The sequence below is a fragment of the Bos mutus genome, chromosome 24 (assembly GCF_027580195.1).
Source record: "Bos mutus isolate GX-2022 chromosome 24, NWIPB_WYAK_1.1, whole genome shotgun sequence".
Taxonomy (NCBI): domain Eukaryota; kingdom Metazoa; phylum Chordata; class Mammalia; order Artiodactyla; family Bovidae; genus Bos; species Bos mutus.
The window spans coordinates 35,176,468-35,190,596 of NC_091640.1; the positions used below are offsets into that span (position 1 = coordinate 35,176,468).

At 34.3% G+C, this 14,129-nt stretch overlaps 1 protein-coding gene across 3 annotated transcripts in view; it reads left to right on the plus strand.

The window, feature by feature from the left end:
- ROCK1 (Rho associated coiled-coil containing protein kinase 1) overlaps positions 1-14,129 on the plus strand; it is a 124,091-nt gene that overhangs the window by 66,213 nt on the left and 43,749 nt on the right. For all 3 annotated transcript variants that reach the window (XR_011462511.1, XM_005898887.2, XM_070361975.1), the window contains exons 9-11: positions 986-1,077; positions 8,847-9,006; positions 11,118-11,178. Coding sequence is in view for 2 of the 3 variants with exons in the window: in XM_005898887.2 (XP_005898949.1) it covers positions 986-1,077; positions 8,847-9,006; positions 11,118-11,178 (313 nt within the window). In the remaining variant the exon portion in view is untranslated. The remainder of the gene's footprint in view (positions 1-985; positions 1,078-8,846; positions 9,007-11,117; positions 11,179-14,129) is intronic.

Sequence of the window (14,129 nt, forward strand, 5' to 3'; positions counted from 1 at the left end):
CCCCATCTATTTTCCATGAAGTGATGGGACCAGATGCCATGATCTTAGTTTTCTGAATGTTGAGTTTTAAGGTAACTTTTTCACTCTTCTCTTTCACTTTCATCAAGAGGCTCTTTAGTTCTTCTTCACTTTCTGCCATAAGGGTGGTGTCATCTGCATATCTGAGGTTATTGATATTTCTCCCGGCAGTCTTGATTCCACTTGTGCTTCCACACTTGTGCTTCCTCCAGCCCAGCGTTTCTCATGATGTACTCTGCATATAAGTTAAATAAGCAGGGTGACAATATACAGCCTTGATGTACTCCTTTTCCTATTTGGAACCAGTCTGTTGTTCCATGTCCAGTTCTAACTGTTGCTTCCTGACCTGCATATGGTTGCTCAAGAGGCAGGTCAGGTGGTCTGCTGTTCCCATCTCTTTCAGAATTTTCCACAGTTTATTGTGATCCACCCAGTCAAAGGCTTTGGCATAGTCTATAAAGCTCTCAATTTTGTAGGAGAGTCAAGAATGAGTTGTCATTGGTGTTTGGTCAGAAATATTTACTAGAGGATAAAATGGAAATTTTATATTTAAAATATCTTTTGGAGTTTTTGTAAGCTGCTGGTGTGAAAGTTGTTAGTTGCAAAAAAATATATTTACCACTATTAAAAAACCTATCAGGAAAATTCATTAGGCTAATGAAGCAAGGAAAGTGATTCATCTGGTTATTTGTTGTCAGTAGAAAAACCATGGAGGATCAATAAATCTGTGGGGTTTTTTGGTGTGTGTGTATTTTTCTTTGGAAAAAATTCTTTAATATTCTCAGTCTTCAACTTATTTTTTATGTATGCTCAAAATTATCCTGATAGTCAACATAATTTCAGGGAGACATAGAATTGTATTTATCATCTTGCACAAACTTAGCATTATGCCCCAAATAAATATGAATAGATAATAGTAATAAAATCTTAAATGATTAATGATTTTTCTCCTTTTCTCTCTATTCAGAGAGGTGAGATTAGGGCGAAATGGTGTAGAAGAAATCAAACGACATCTCTTCTTCAAAAATGATCAGTGGGCTTGGGAAACACTTCGAGACAGTAAGTTGTTTCTTCTTGCACGCTACAGTGAATATTTGAAAGCAGTTGTGGTAAATAGTCTCTTGGAACTGCCTTCCTAAAATAAGTGTATATCTGATGAAAATCCAAAGCTATGTAAGTGTTGTCCTAACCTAGTTAAAGAGAGACTGTTTGATAATATTGGGGAAAATATACTGCTCCCTCTCTATGCCAAGATGAAATGTTATGTACGTGTAATGGAGTTGGGCTCAGTAGTCATAATGCGATACTTGATCTTTGTTGAATTGCTTGGTATAGACTTCAGTATCTCATTATAGAGGAAGTCCAGTAATTAAGAGGTAATATTTCTCGTGAAAAAAAAAAAGTTTATTCTCTTGTTTTTGCTAAAACCTAAAGTATAAGGAGGTTCTATCAGAATTTAATTTGTGTTAGCATATAAGAAATTATGGTATGCTTGGTTCCATCAGACTTGCAGCTTGCAATAAAAATAAATAAAAATTGGTAGTATGCAGGAAGTTAATTTTCAGTCCATTTAGACTATTTCCCTGTTTTAAAAACAGTGGAGATTATGACAGTTCACAGAAAACCTTGTTTAACGTAGCTGAATTGAAATCATAATGGCACCAAAAGTTCCCATGATCTTTGTGAATTTGGGAGGCCAAGAATTTACCTTTCCCTTGCTGAAGTCTCAGAAATTGTTCCCTTTTTCACTTAGCAGAGAAAGAATAGTGTATGTTAGCCCTTAACTTCCTGCTGCAGCATCAGCAATGGACAGTAATTACAAAATGAACTCAGCTGTTTTAGAAACAGTTACAAATTAGGTATTCCTCTTAAGATCTGCCTATCTAGTTCAGATTGCAAGAGATGATTCTTTTTAATTTTGAAGAAACAGATCATGCAGGTTTGCCAATATTAGTGAAATATCCTTGTTATCATATTGCCTTCAGGTACAGTACATATATGGTACTAAGCTGTAAAACTGACTACAGAGGGGAAAAGGGGAAATAAAGTTTTCTTGAAATTAAGAAATGACACCACTGCAGATACTGACATTGCTGTCTGGAGAAGCTGCAGGAGCTGCGTCACCTTGAGAGACTCTATTAACAGTTAGTTATGCACTGGGAAATAAGGAACTTCCCCCTCCTCATAAGTAAATGTTTATTGATAACAATAAACATTTATAATAAACATAATAAATGATTATTGTTTTCCTGTTGCAAGAGAAGCTTGCAAGACAGAGATGAGTAGAGTGAGATGATAAGTGGGTGCCTTGCAAAATTCTGTTTTTTATTCAAATTATGCTCTCAGTAAAGTTTCAGAAGGCTGGAAACATACGTTTACAATTGTAAAGCAGAGAAAATTTAAAAAGAGAACTGCAGAAACTAACAAGTACTATCTTTCTGTTCTTTTTCAAAGTGAAGCTATGCATAAAGAACTCCAGAGTAACCATACAATAATTCACTGTTAAAAGTAGGGAAGACATAATTCCTTTTGTGTATTGAAAGTTGGTATTAATTAGGAGAGGAGGCAGTCTAGTCAGCAAGCACTGACCACCTGCTGTATCCTGAGCACAGCTCTATTGCAGACACTAGGAAAACAGCTCATAGTCTAGTGGAATTGAGGCATCCACATCAGTGGCGTTTTTTATATTACACTTCCTTACTATAACTGTTTATGGAAAAAGCAAGTAAGATGAATTGTGTCTTTGATTTAAATCAAATGAACTGCATGTTTAAAGAATTTCTATAAATAGGTAGTATTATCAGTAGTATTGTTAGCATTTTTGTATCTTTTTTTACCTATGGTTTTGCTACAGTCTACTTAGATTTAATGTACTTCAGCATTTTGAGAGCTTTCACTAATCCTTATAGCTTCTGTTTTGTGCTTACTGTAAAAAAAGAAACAAAAATTGAAGTCTGTAGAACTTACTGTTCTATTCTTCCTTTTCTCTCTTCCTACCCCTTCTTTACTTCCCACCCCTAAAATACCAAGAATACTTCTATTCTGAACTGACCTCTCTGACCTGCCAAGATTTTAAAAATTATATAACAGTTATAGTTCTTTTTAATTTTCTTTTGCCTCTCTAATTTTCTTTGGCAAGATTTCTTGCTGTTTTGCAAATAATAGTTCTTTTGGTAGTTTTACCACTTATATGTCTGCAAGTTATAACAGCAATCTTCACCATCTGTTCCTTGGTCGTGTGGGAGCAGGGTACAAATACAAAACAGCTTGATTTTTGGCAGAATTTCCACAAGCTTCCTGATCTTACTTACTCTTAATTTAGAGGCACTAAGTATTCAGACTGTAAAATTACTTTTTCCACTCATTTGGGATAGAATTGAAGAAATGACAGATTAAAGACAAGAAGAAATGAGAAGACCTAAATAGCTTTCTACCTGCTAGCTTTGCTAGCAGGTCACACGACTAGCAGATGACAACATCAGGACTAAAGTCTCAGTCTGTTTGACTCCAACATCTTTGATCTTGTGAAATACCATGTACCATTTAAAGATTTCTACTGTTTAGTATTATATAGATTAGAAATGCAGGGGATTGGCACTTGCTGGCAGTTAAATTTTAGGGAAAACAAAATTATAACATTTATTACATATAATAACATTATTAATAATGCTATCTTACATATAACATGTGGTTACTTGAAAAACTTTGCCATTCATGATCTCATTTCAGATAAGATATTGCCATTACTTAATCTACCTTTTAGTTGATGGGAGACACTTATGGTTAACTGGGGTAACTGTCAAAATGTGTGATGAGTTTTCATTTTAGTTAAAAGCAAACAATTAATTGTATGCACATATGTGCTACTTTAGGTTCTGTTTTTCCATCAGGTCTGGTGTCCTCTCTTAGGATTTTATATTTTCATGAAAAAGATAATCAATGTAGGCTTCGTGGATAAAAAATTTAGGAGCTAGCAAGTTTTAGGGTCTTAGAAGTTTAGACTGCCTCAGCATTATATTGGGTTCTTGTTAACAAAACATAAACTTTAAGAAAGATTATCTCTTTTTTATTGTCATAAAGGATAAATATCTTAAAATTTACCATTGTAACCATTTTTAAGGACACAGTTCAGTAGCATTAAGCACCTTCAGATTGCTGTGTAACCACATCACCGCCCATTTTCAGAACTTTTCTATCACTCCAAACTAAGTCTCTGTAACACATTAAAGCTTAAATCTCCATTCTCCCCTTATCCCAACCCCCAGTGGCCACTGTTCTGATTTATGAATTTGAGTGTTCTTGGTGCTTCAAACAAGTGAATTCATATATTCTTTATCTTTTGAGATTGACATTTCACTAGCTTGTCTTCAGGATTCATCCATATTATAGCTTGCATCAGAATTTCATTCCATTTTAAGGCTGAATAGTATTCCATTGTGTGTTTATACCACTTTTTTAAAAATCCGTTCTTCTATTGACCGATACTTCAGGATGCTTGTCCTTTTAGCTATGGTGAGTAATGTTTCTCTGGTCATTGTTATACAAGTATCTGTCAGAGTAATTGCTTTTCATTCTTTTGAGTTAATTTTTATATATAGTGTAAGATAAGACTCCAATTTCATTCTTTTGCATATAGATATCCAGTTTTCCCAGCACCATTTGTTGAAATGACTGTCCTTTTTTCCTTGAATAGTGTTGGTGCCCTTATCAAAAAGCATTTGAACATATAATGTGAGGGTTTAATCTCTGAACTCTCTATTATACTCCATTGATCTATATACCTGTCTTTATGCCAGTACTACACAATTTGGATTGTGGTAGCTTTGTAGTAGCTTTTGAAATCAGAAAGTCTGAATCTTCCAACTTTGTTCTTCTTTTTCAAGATTGTTTTGATTACGGGCATACCTGGCTTTGTTGGCTTCACAGATAGCTGCAGTTTTTTACAAACTGAAGATCTGTGGCAACACTGTGTGGTCAGATGATGGTTAGCATTTTTTAGCAATGAAATATTTTTTCGTTAAGGCCTTAATTTTAAATTAGGTTTTTAATTTTAACAGTTTTTAAAACATAATGCTGTTGCACACATAACAGACTATATTATAGTGTTAACATAACTTCTGTACACACTGGGGAGCCAAAGAAAAGTTATATGACTCACTTTATTGCACTGTTTGCTTTATTGCTCTGATCTGAAGTGGAACTCACAATATTTGTAAGGTATGCCTGTATTGGGGATCCCTTGAGATTCCATATGAACTTTAGAATGGGTTTTTCCATTCCTGAAAAAAAAGATAGTGGAATTTTTAGAGCAATTACTGAATGTGTTTCCAGTTAGGCTGCCTTTTATTTTCTTTTCTTGCCTGTTTGCTCTGACTAGAACTTTCAACATGTTGTTGAATAGCAGTAGCGTAATTGAGCATCCTTCTTTGTCTTGTTCCTGATCGTTGGGGAAAAGCTTTCAATCTTTCCCTGAAGTGTGTGATGTGGGCTGTGGGTTTTTCAATAGTGCCCTTTATTATATTGAGGAAGTTCCCTTCTATGCCTTGTTGACTGAATATTTTTATCATGAAAGTGTGTTGGATTTTGTAAAATGCCATTTCTGTGTTATTTGAAATAATCATGTGGGTTTTTTCCTTCATGCTATTAATGTGATGTATTACACTGATTAACTTTCATGTGGTGAGCCACCCTGGAATATATCCCACTTGATCATAGCTTGTAACCCTCTTAATATGCGGCTACATTCAATTTGTTAGTATTTTGTTAAAGATTTTTGCATCAGGGGATATTGGTTTGTGTTTTTTTCTTGTGGTGTCTTGGTTGGCTTTGGTGTCAGAGTAATTCTGGCTTCATGGGATGAATTAGGAAATGTTTTATCCTCTTCCGTCTTTAGTAAATTGTGAGGATTGGGATTAAGTCTTCTTTATGTGTTTGATGGAATTCAGTTGTGAAACCATCTTGTCTTGGGCTTTTGTTGAGACATTTTATGTTATTGATTAAATCTCTTACCATAGGTCTTTTCAAATTTCTTTTACAAGTAAGTTTTGATAGTTTGTGTTTCTGGAATTTGTCATTTCATCTCGGTTATCTAATATGTTGGTGTACAATTGTTCATAGTTTTAAAATTTTATCCCTTTTATTTGTAGAAGCTTGATAATTATGTCCCCACTTTAATTTCTGATTTTAGTTGTTCATGTGTCTTCTCCTTTTTTCTTATTGAAGTAAAAGATTTGCCAATTTGATTGATCTTTTTAAAGAACCAATTATTTGTTAATTTTCATGGTTCATTTTCTGTTACATATTTTATTTACTTGCATTTTGATCTGTATTTTTTCTTTGCTTCCTCTAGCTTTGGGCTTGATTTGCTCTTTTTCTAGTTTCTTAGAGTGTCAGTCTGGGTTGTTGATTTGAGATCCTTTTTTTATATAACATAGGCATTTATAAATAAAGTGCTTCCCTAAGTATTGCTTTCACTGAATCCCGTAAGTTTTGGTATATTGTTTTCATTTTCATTTATCTCAAAGCATTTTCTTTCTTTCTTTCTTTTTCATTTCTTCAACTCATGGTTTAAGAGAATACTGTTTAATTTCCACATATTTGTTAATCTTCTAATTTTCCTTCTATTATTGACTTCTTGTTTCATTCTATTGTGGTTGGAGAAAATGCTTTGTATAATTTCAGCCTCTTTAAATTTATTGTATTTTGAACTAACATACAGTCTGTCCTGGAGAAGTCCCATGTGCACTTGAGAAAAATATGTATTCTGCTGTTGGTGTTGGGTGTGCTTTATTTTTCTGTTGTATCTATTTGGTTTACAGTGTTATTCAAGTCCTCCATTTTCTTATTCATCTTCTGTTTGGATTTTTTGTTCACTATTAAAAGTGGGTTATTGAAGACACTCTTAGAACTGTTTCCTTTATGTCGTTTATATGTGTATATGTGTATATGTGTATCTTTGGAACTGTTGTTGTATGCACATATGTTTATCATTGTTGTATCTCCTTCATCAGTTGACCCTTTTATCAATATACAATGTCTTCACCTCACACTGGTCAGAATGGCCATCATCAAAAAAAGTCTACAGATAACAAATTCTGGAAAGTATGTGGTCTCTACCCACCAGATATCAGCAACATCCCTCCCCCAGTTGTGACAATGAAAATTATGCACCCAGATATTTCTGACATTCAGACATTGCTGAATATCTCTGAGGGGCCAAAATTGTCCTTAATTGAGAACTTTAGACATTGCTGAATATCCCTGAGGGCCTAGACTTGCCCCTGATTGAAAACTACTGTTTTAAGGTTAAATTTGTGCTAAGAGGATGTACTACATAAGGAATGACAATCCTTTTTTCCCATCTTTCCACAAATTAGGCAGTTAATGTCAGGAAGCTAGAATCGTCTAGTTGGGCAGTTTTCTTGGCCATTAAGGAAAGAAAATGGTGGAAAAGCTCTTTTCCTGTTTACTGTCAGAACTGCAGCTTCTTTTGATTAAATGTGTTGTTTCATTCCCAGGTTTATCTAATAGGTCACTGTATCTGAGATGCACAACAATAGTTAACCTCTTGCCTGGAATACCCAGATGATTTAGTAGAGCAGTAATTCAAATTATGTGTGAAATTAAGATTGTAATGTCAGTTACTTCTGTTTGCTCTTCTTCATCTTTTTCTCTTAGGGAACATGAAATGACTGTATGTAAAATAATTATTGAATGTTTTGATGATAATATTTCAGTGATGTTTTATTATACTCCTGAATCTTTAAACTAGAAAATGTTTTTCCAAAAATTTATTTTAGTATGTACTTTCTGTAGTGTAGTTAAGCTTCAAAAGAAGACAGTACTAGTTTCATATGATATTTTCTATGTCATGAAGATTTGCATTGTCACATACAGTTTTATTTTAAGTGTATATGGGTCTTGTTTCCCATCAAGTTTAGAACTCCTGAAGAAGATTCTTTGTTGAGGTTTTGTATCCCTGCTCTCTTTTCCCAACAGCCATTTTATAAGACTTACCTGAGTTGTCCCCTAATCACTTAATTCAAGGAAGGTAACTATTGGTAGTCTGAAAATATAATTCAAAATACTTTCCTCCTATTCAGTATATCATAATAATAACCAATAATGGAAAAGAATCTGGGAAAAAAACAAAAATATACATACACACACACACACACACACACACACACCTATACATAAGTGAATCACTTAGCTTTACACCTGAAACACAATATTGTAAATCAACATTAATTGGAAAAAAACCCCAAAACTTTGCTCTTATAGAGCTATTGAGCCAGTGGGGAGGGGAATACTGATTATCTAGATTCTAGATAAGTAAAAATATTTCAATAACAAATATTAACTATATCCAAGACTGCTAAGAGAGGTAACTGATTTCTAGTTTGCTATAGAGCAGATTAGCAAGTGAAATACTGTATATGAAGCTAACCAACTTTAAGTGCAATTTGTTTTGCCCTATAGTTTCTGAACAGTCTTTTCTGTAGTCCTGATTGCTTTTGCACATCTTATACTACAATGTATTTTAAAACAAACCTTAATAATACTTGACTTGTAATACTCAAACTTGAGGTATATATGATAATTATCATAATTATTTTTGAAAATAATTGATTTACAGAATTATATAATCAGTGATCTGTAGCTGCTGATTAATAATCCTAGTAAAGCTTATTGTAATAGAATTAAGCCCATTTAAAATTTGTGGTTCACAAGTTATTTATATGTAGGAAATCGTTAGTAATTAGTGCAAAATCATTGCTTCACTTGATACTAAATTTGAAATGAACTACTTTTGTTTCTGTTTTTAGCTGTAGCACCAGTTGTACCTGATTTAAGTAGTGACATAGACACAAGTAACTTTGATGACTTGGAAGAAGATAAAGGAGATGAAGAAACATTCCCTATACCTAAAGCTTTTGTTGGCAATCAACTACCTTTTGTAGGATTTACATATTATAGCAATCGTAGGTAAGTATGCTACACATTGGTTTTGGGGGTAGGCACTGATTTTGTTGTAGTCATATTATTTTCTTAGGGATATCTAAAATTCACTTTAGAACATTTAAAGTAAATTTAATGGTGTATAAAAAGATATATTAATATGTCACATTCACCAATTAATTATATTTCCAGGATTTTGTATTTAGTATCTTTTAAAATCATCCATGCTCAGGATATTGTTTTTCAGAAATTCTTTGCTGAATAACTTAATGTTTCTTCACATTACAGCTATTAATGGGTCAAGAGATTCTGTTACTGTTGATATTTTGCTTAATCCTGTTATCCAAAGAGTTCTGGTTTTATAATGCATTTTTAAACAGTATGTAGTCTTCTAGCATTATCATTGCTATATTGGTGTTACAAAAGGCCTATAGTTTTTAATTCTTCAAAAATTAAGTGATTCCTCCCTAAAACTTCTCAGTGAATTCACTATATTTTACGTTATAAGGCCTTGTGACCTTAGGCAAATAGCTTTGATCTTTTATACCTTCATTTCCTCAAAAATATAGATGATGGGGATAATATTTGTGTCTCAGGGTTGTTGTAGGGGTTAAATAAATCAAAATACAGTAAAACTTAGAGCAATGCTCTGCATGGCATAAGCACGCAGTGTTATTATTATTAGTATTAGCTAATGTTAGTTTTAGCTTTTCTAGTGGACTTCAGATACAAGTTAAACATTTCACTTTACTTTTATATGCTGGTCATTCATTCAACAGACACATTTGACAGTCTACTCTTTGTCAGATATAAGGATTAATAAGATACAGAGTCTTCTCTTGAGATGTTCATATCCTAGTGAGGAAATGGATAAGTTGTACAATGTAGGTTGGCGAATACTACACAACAGAAATCTAAATAAAGTGCTACATCAGTATATAAAAGTGAACTGAACTATATGGCAGCATCAACTGGGTATGTCAAATCTGCTTGATCAATTTATTTTAGAATATGTACTTCTAGTCAAATTATACTCTATTAAAATGGTAGTAGACATTTGAATTTTTTGGAGTAACGATTAAATTTGAGGTTATTATAGCTCACTTTCTTTTAACGTGAAACATCTTGTCATTTTAGTCAAAACTTTTAATAAGAGGTTAATTCAAGTCAAGTTTACAAAACAGGAATTCAGTTTAGTCCTGCCTTATGAAATTTCTCCAGTAATCCAACTATAAGACAATAATTTTGTTCTTTTGATGCTAGAATACTTTCTCTGTATCATCAGACAAGTAGGTAATACTTGAGTTTTGACCCCTAGAAAAAGACAGTATTTTAATCTCTTTCCCTCCCTAATACTCTATGACTGTAATATTGAAACTATTTTATATTGAAATGCACAGAGACTCTGTAAAGTGGTATGTTTGTTCCAGCATTCTTTCTTTTCTTTCTCTTTTAAAAACTTTATATTTTTATCAATTATTCTCTGTTTTGAGTGTTCTGAAACACTCAAGATGTTGATATAAACAACCCCCCTAAGTGTTTTTAGATTTTCTATAGTAGAGTTCAGCAGTTAATTACTTTTTCTACACAAAAGTGATTACTTTTTCTACACAAAGGTAATCTTGAATTAAATAATCATTATATACACACGTGCACTATTTGTACTACATTATCATACTCTAGATTATGTTCTGTGATTTTTCCTTGTATTCATGTCTCATGAAAGTGAAAGTGAAGTTGCTCAGTCATGTCCAACTCTTTGTGACCCCATGGACTGTATGTAGCCCACCAGGCTCCTTTGTCCATGGGATTCTCCAGGCAAGAATACTGGAGTGGGTTGCCATTTCCTTCTCCAGGGGATCTTCCTGATCCAGGGTTTCAACCCAGGTCTCCCTCATTGCAGGCAGACTCTTTACTGACTGAGCCACCAGGGAAGACCACTTCAGACCTAACTGTGGGTTTTATTTAATATATGTGTTATTTCTGTGTTATGTTTGTAAAAATGAAGAATTAAGAACCTGCACTCAAGTTTTAAAAGCAGAGTAAGTTCAAAAAATAGGCATATCGTATTTGTTACTGGTTGCTACTTGATATTAAAGACTGTTTTGTTTTCTTTTAAAAACTTTTTTTCTTCCCAGATACTTATCTTCAGCAAATCCTAACGATAACAGAACTAGCTCTAATGTGGATAAAAGCTTGGTAGGTATTTTCTTATTGTTACTTTTTTTAAAGTTTTTTTGTGGATAATGTATTTTGTATGCATGATACTAATATATATATTGCTTCCAAATGTGTAGTTAGTGAGCCTGATTTTTTTATTTGGCCATGACAAGTCTTAAGTTGTAACATGTGAACTCTTGGGATCTAGTTCTCTGACCAGGAATCGAACCTGGGCCCTCTGCATTGGGAGCTCAGAGTCTTAACCACTGGGCCACCAGGGAAGTCCTGAGCCTAAATTTTTATAGCATTGTTTTACCTACTGTTTCCTCTCCTGTTTGATTTTTTTGCCTGAATATCGAATGGAATATTATATGTGGAAGCAGTTAATAAACTACACGTTGCTACACAGGTTGACAGAGGTGGTCTTTTTAATCTTTGGAATTAGGAATTTATGAGAAGTCAGTACCTCAGGTAGGATCTTGACAGGGAAACAGATGGCACATTCAGAAGGTTTAAATGAGAGTTTTTTGTGTGTGATAAAATTTATGTAACACAGAATTTACCATTTTATTAACACCATTTTTAAGTGACATTAAGCACCCTCACATTGTTATGTGGTCATCACCACTGTCATCTCAAGAACTTTTTCTTCATCCCAGACTAAAACTTGGTACTCATTAAAGTCTGCATTCCACTCTCCCTCCAGCCCCTGATAACTGCTGTCTTTACTTTCAGTCTCTATGAATTTGACTATTCTAGTGAAATCATACAATATTTGACCTTTTGTGGTTGGCTTATTTTACTTAATGTTCTCAAGGCTCAAACATGTTGTAGATGTGTCAGAATTTCATTCCATTTTAAGGCTTAATATATTCTGTCATATCTATATACCACATTTTGTTTGTTTATGAAGTGAAGAGAGTTTAATGAAGGGACTGTAAATGGTGTTACGAGCAGGATCACAGGGAGCAATAAATAAAAGGTGTAAAGCAGCCATTGATTGATAGCAGTGGGAAGCCATTGCCCCTAGTCCGAAGGACGAGGAGAGACAAATCTTATTCCCACAGCTCAGAGAGAATGTGTAGAATCATGAAAGAGGAGCATAGAACATAGAACACTGCCAAAGCCACAATAAGGCAAGAGGAGAGTGAGGAGAGCGGATATTTCATTTCTCCCAATTGATCTACAGCTAGTGGCACCTGTAGGCTGAAACCAACTTTAAAACCATGGGACAGAAGAGCCCAGATAATGCAGTCGGTAAATTTCACGGCAGAAAAGGCAGAGGATGGATCTTCGAGGCTGAAAGGGAGAGGTAGCCAATGGAGAGTAACTACTACAGTGAACATCATCTCATTTGACCCTGAAAAGTGAATTACTCTAGGAAGTAAATATTAGAAACATGAATTCTTTTCATTGTGAGAGTAGTTCATAAGAGAGCGGATTTAAAAAATTTTTACTTGCTTATGTTTGAGAAGGTCCTTTTGGGTTAACTGGAAATTTTCTTAAATATACCAGAAATAAACCTGGCTGTCCTTAGACCAGTCTTTGAACTCTGTGTGCTGCAGCCTGTATTTTTAATTGAGATGAGGAATAGGCAGCGTTCATTTTTAAAAGCTGATAAAATTGTTCTCGTTCTCCTTCATATGTTTACTGTTACATTCAAGAGAGCATATGGTGGGAAGGGAAAGTGAGAAAAAGGGAAACGAACTATGTGGGTACCTGTTAGCTATTATGCGTTTTTCTCTTTTAAATTCTCATCCCAATAAAGCTATTTGCCAAGTTATATAGCAAACCAGGGCTCAGAAATCTTCAAAATTAAAGCACATTTGATCTGGAGAAGGTGAAAATAAGGAGCTGTTATAACTCCATTCTCACTGTATTACTTATCTGTAAGTATAGCGGTACATTAGGACTTAAAGAAATAATTCAGTGGCAGCGTGTTTTCTTTGGGTTATCTCGTTCAGTGGTGATTGCCATAAGTTTCTGTCACTGGCTCTTATCTTTCGCTCTGTTTAAGATCAGAGGGGAAGAAGAAAAAAAGGTTTGTGTGCCTACTATTTCTGTTAACCTAGAACTAAGTATAAAAGTCAACCAATTTAATTTTAAACTCTTCTCTGAAATCCTTCTAGCAGAGATGCTATTGAACAGCTTTCAGTTGCCACATATGATGAATATTTTGCATTTATATTTTATTTTTCTTTTTTCGTTGCATTTGACACTGAGCACTGCATCCTCCTTAAAATTCTAAGAACTCTCATATTCTCATTATTTCTTGCCTTTTTTCTTTCTGCCTCTGGATTTTATTTTCAGTCCTCTTTGCAGGCTCTCCTTCTGCTTCCCCCTCCCCTTAATTGTTAAATGTTTCTCAAAGTACTTCTGATCTTGGCTTTCTGCCCGTTTTCTGTAATTAATCTCATGTGTGATCAGCTTATTTCTCTGAGCTTTAGACCTGAATCCTTTCTTTCTCTCTGAGTGGACTTCTTTTCCTGCACAACTTTCAGACACCTCAACCTAGGCCAAAGCCGAACTCAGCCTTTCTCTCTCCATCCTCTCCCCAGTAATTGTTTTTGTCACACATCTTTTGCTGTTCTGTTCTTATTTCTAATCGGTTGCTGGATCATAAATTCTGCCTTCTGATTGATGCAGTAATTCATTTCCTCTTCATTTCTACAGCTTCTTCCTTACATTGGACCTGTGTACTCTTTTTTGCCTGGGCTGTCTATTAATTGGTTTTTCTTTGTCTAGAATTTCTCTGCTATCTAATGTATTCCCCTTCCTTTTTTACTGAAGTGATATTTCTAAAATGCCAACACTCTGTCATTTTCCCTTTTAAAAAGTGTTTACAGGTTAAAGTGCCCGACTCCTCTTCTGCATACAAGGAAATAGTCCCACTTGCCTTTTCAGCTGTAATGTGACTCAGTCTCCCTGTTATGTTCTGTCCTCTGGATGTGATTTCTCCCCACTATCCAATCATATTTTCTTTGTCTCTC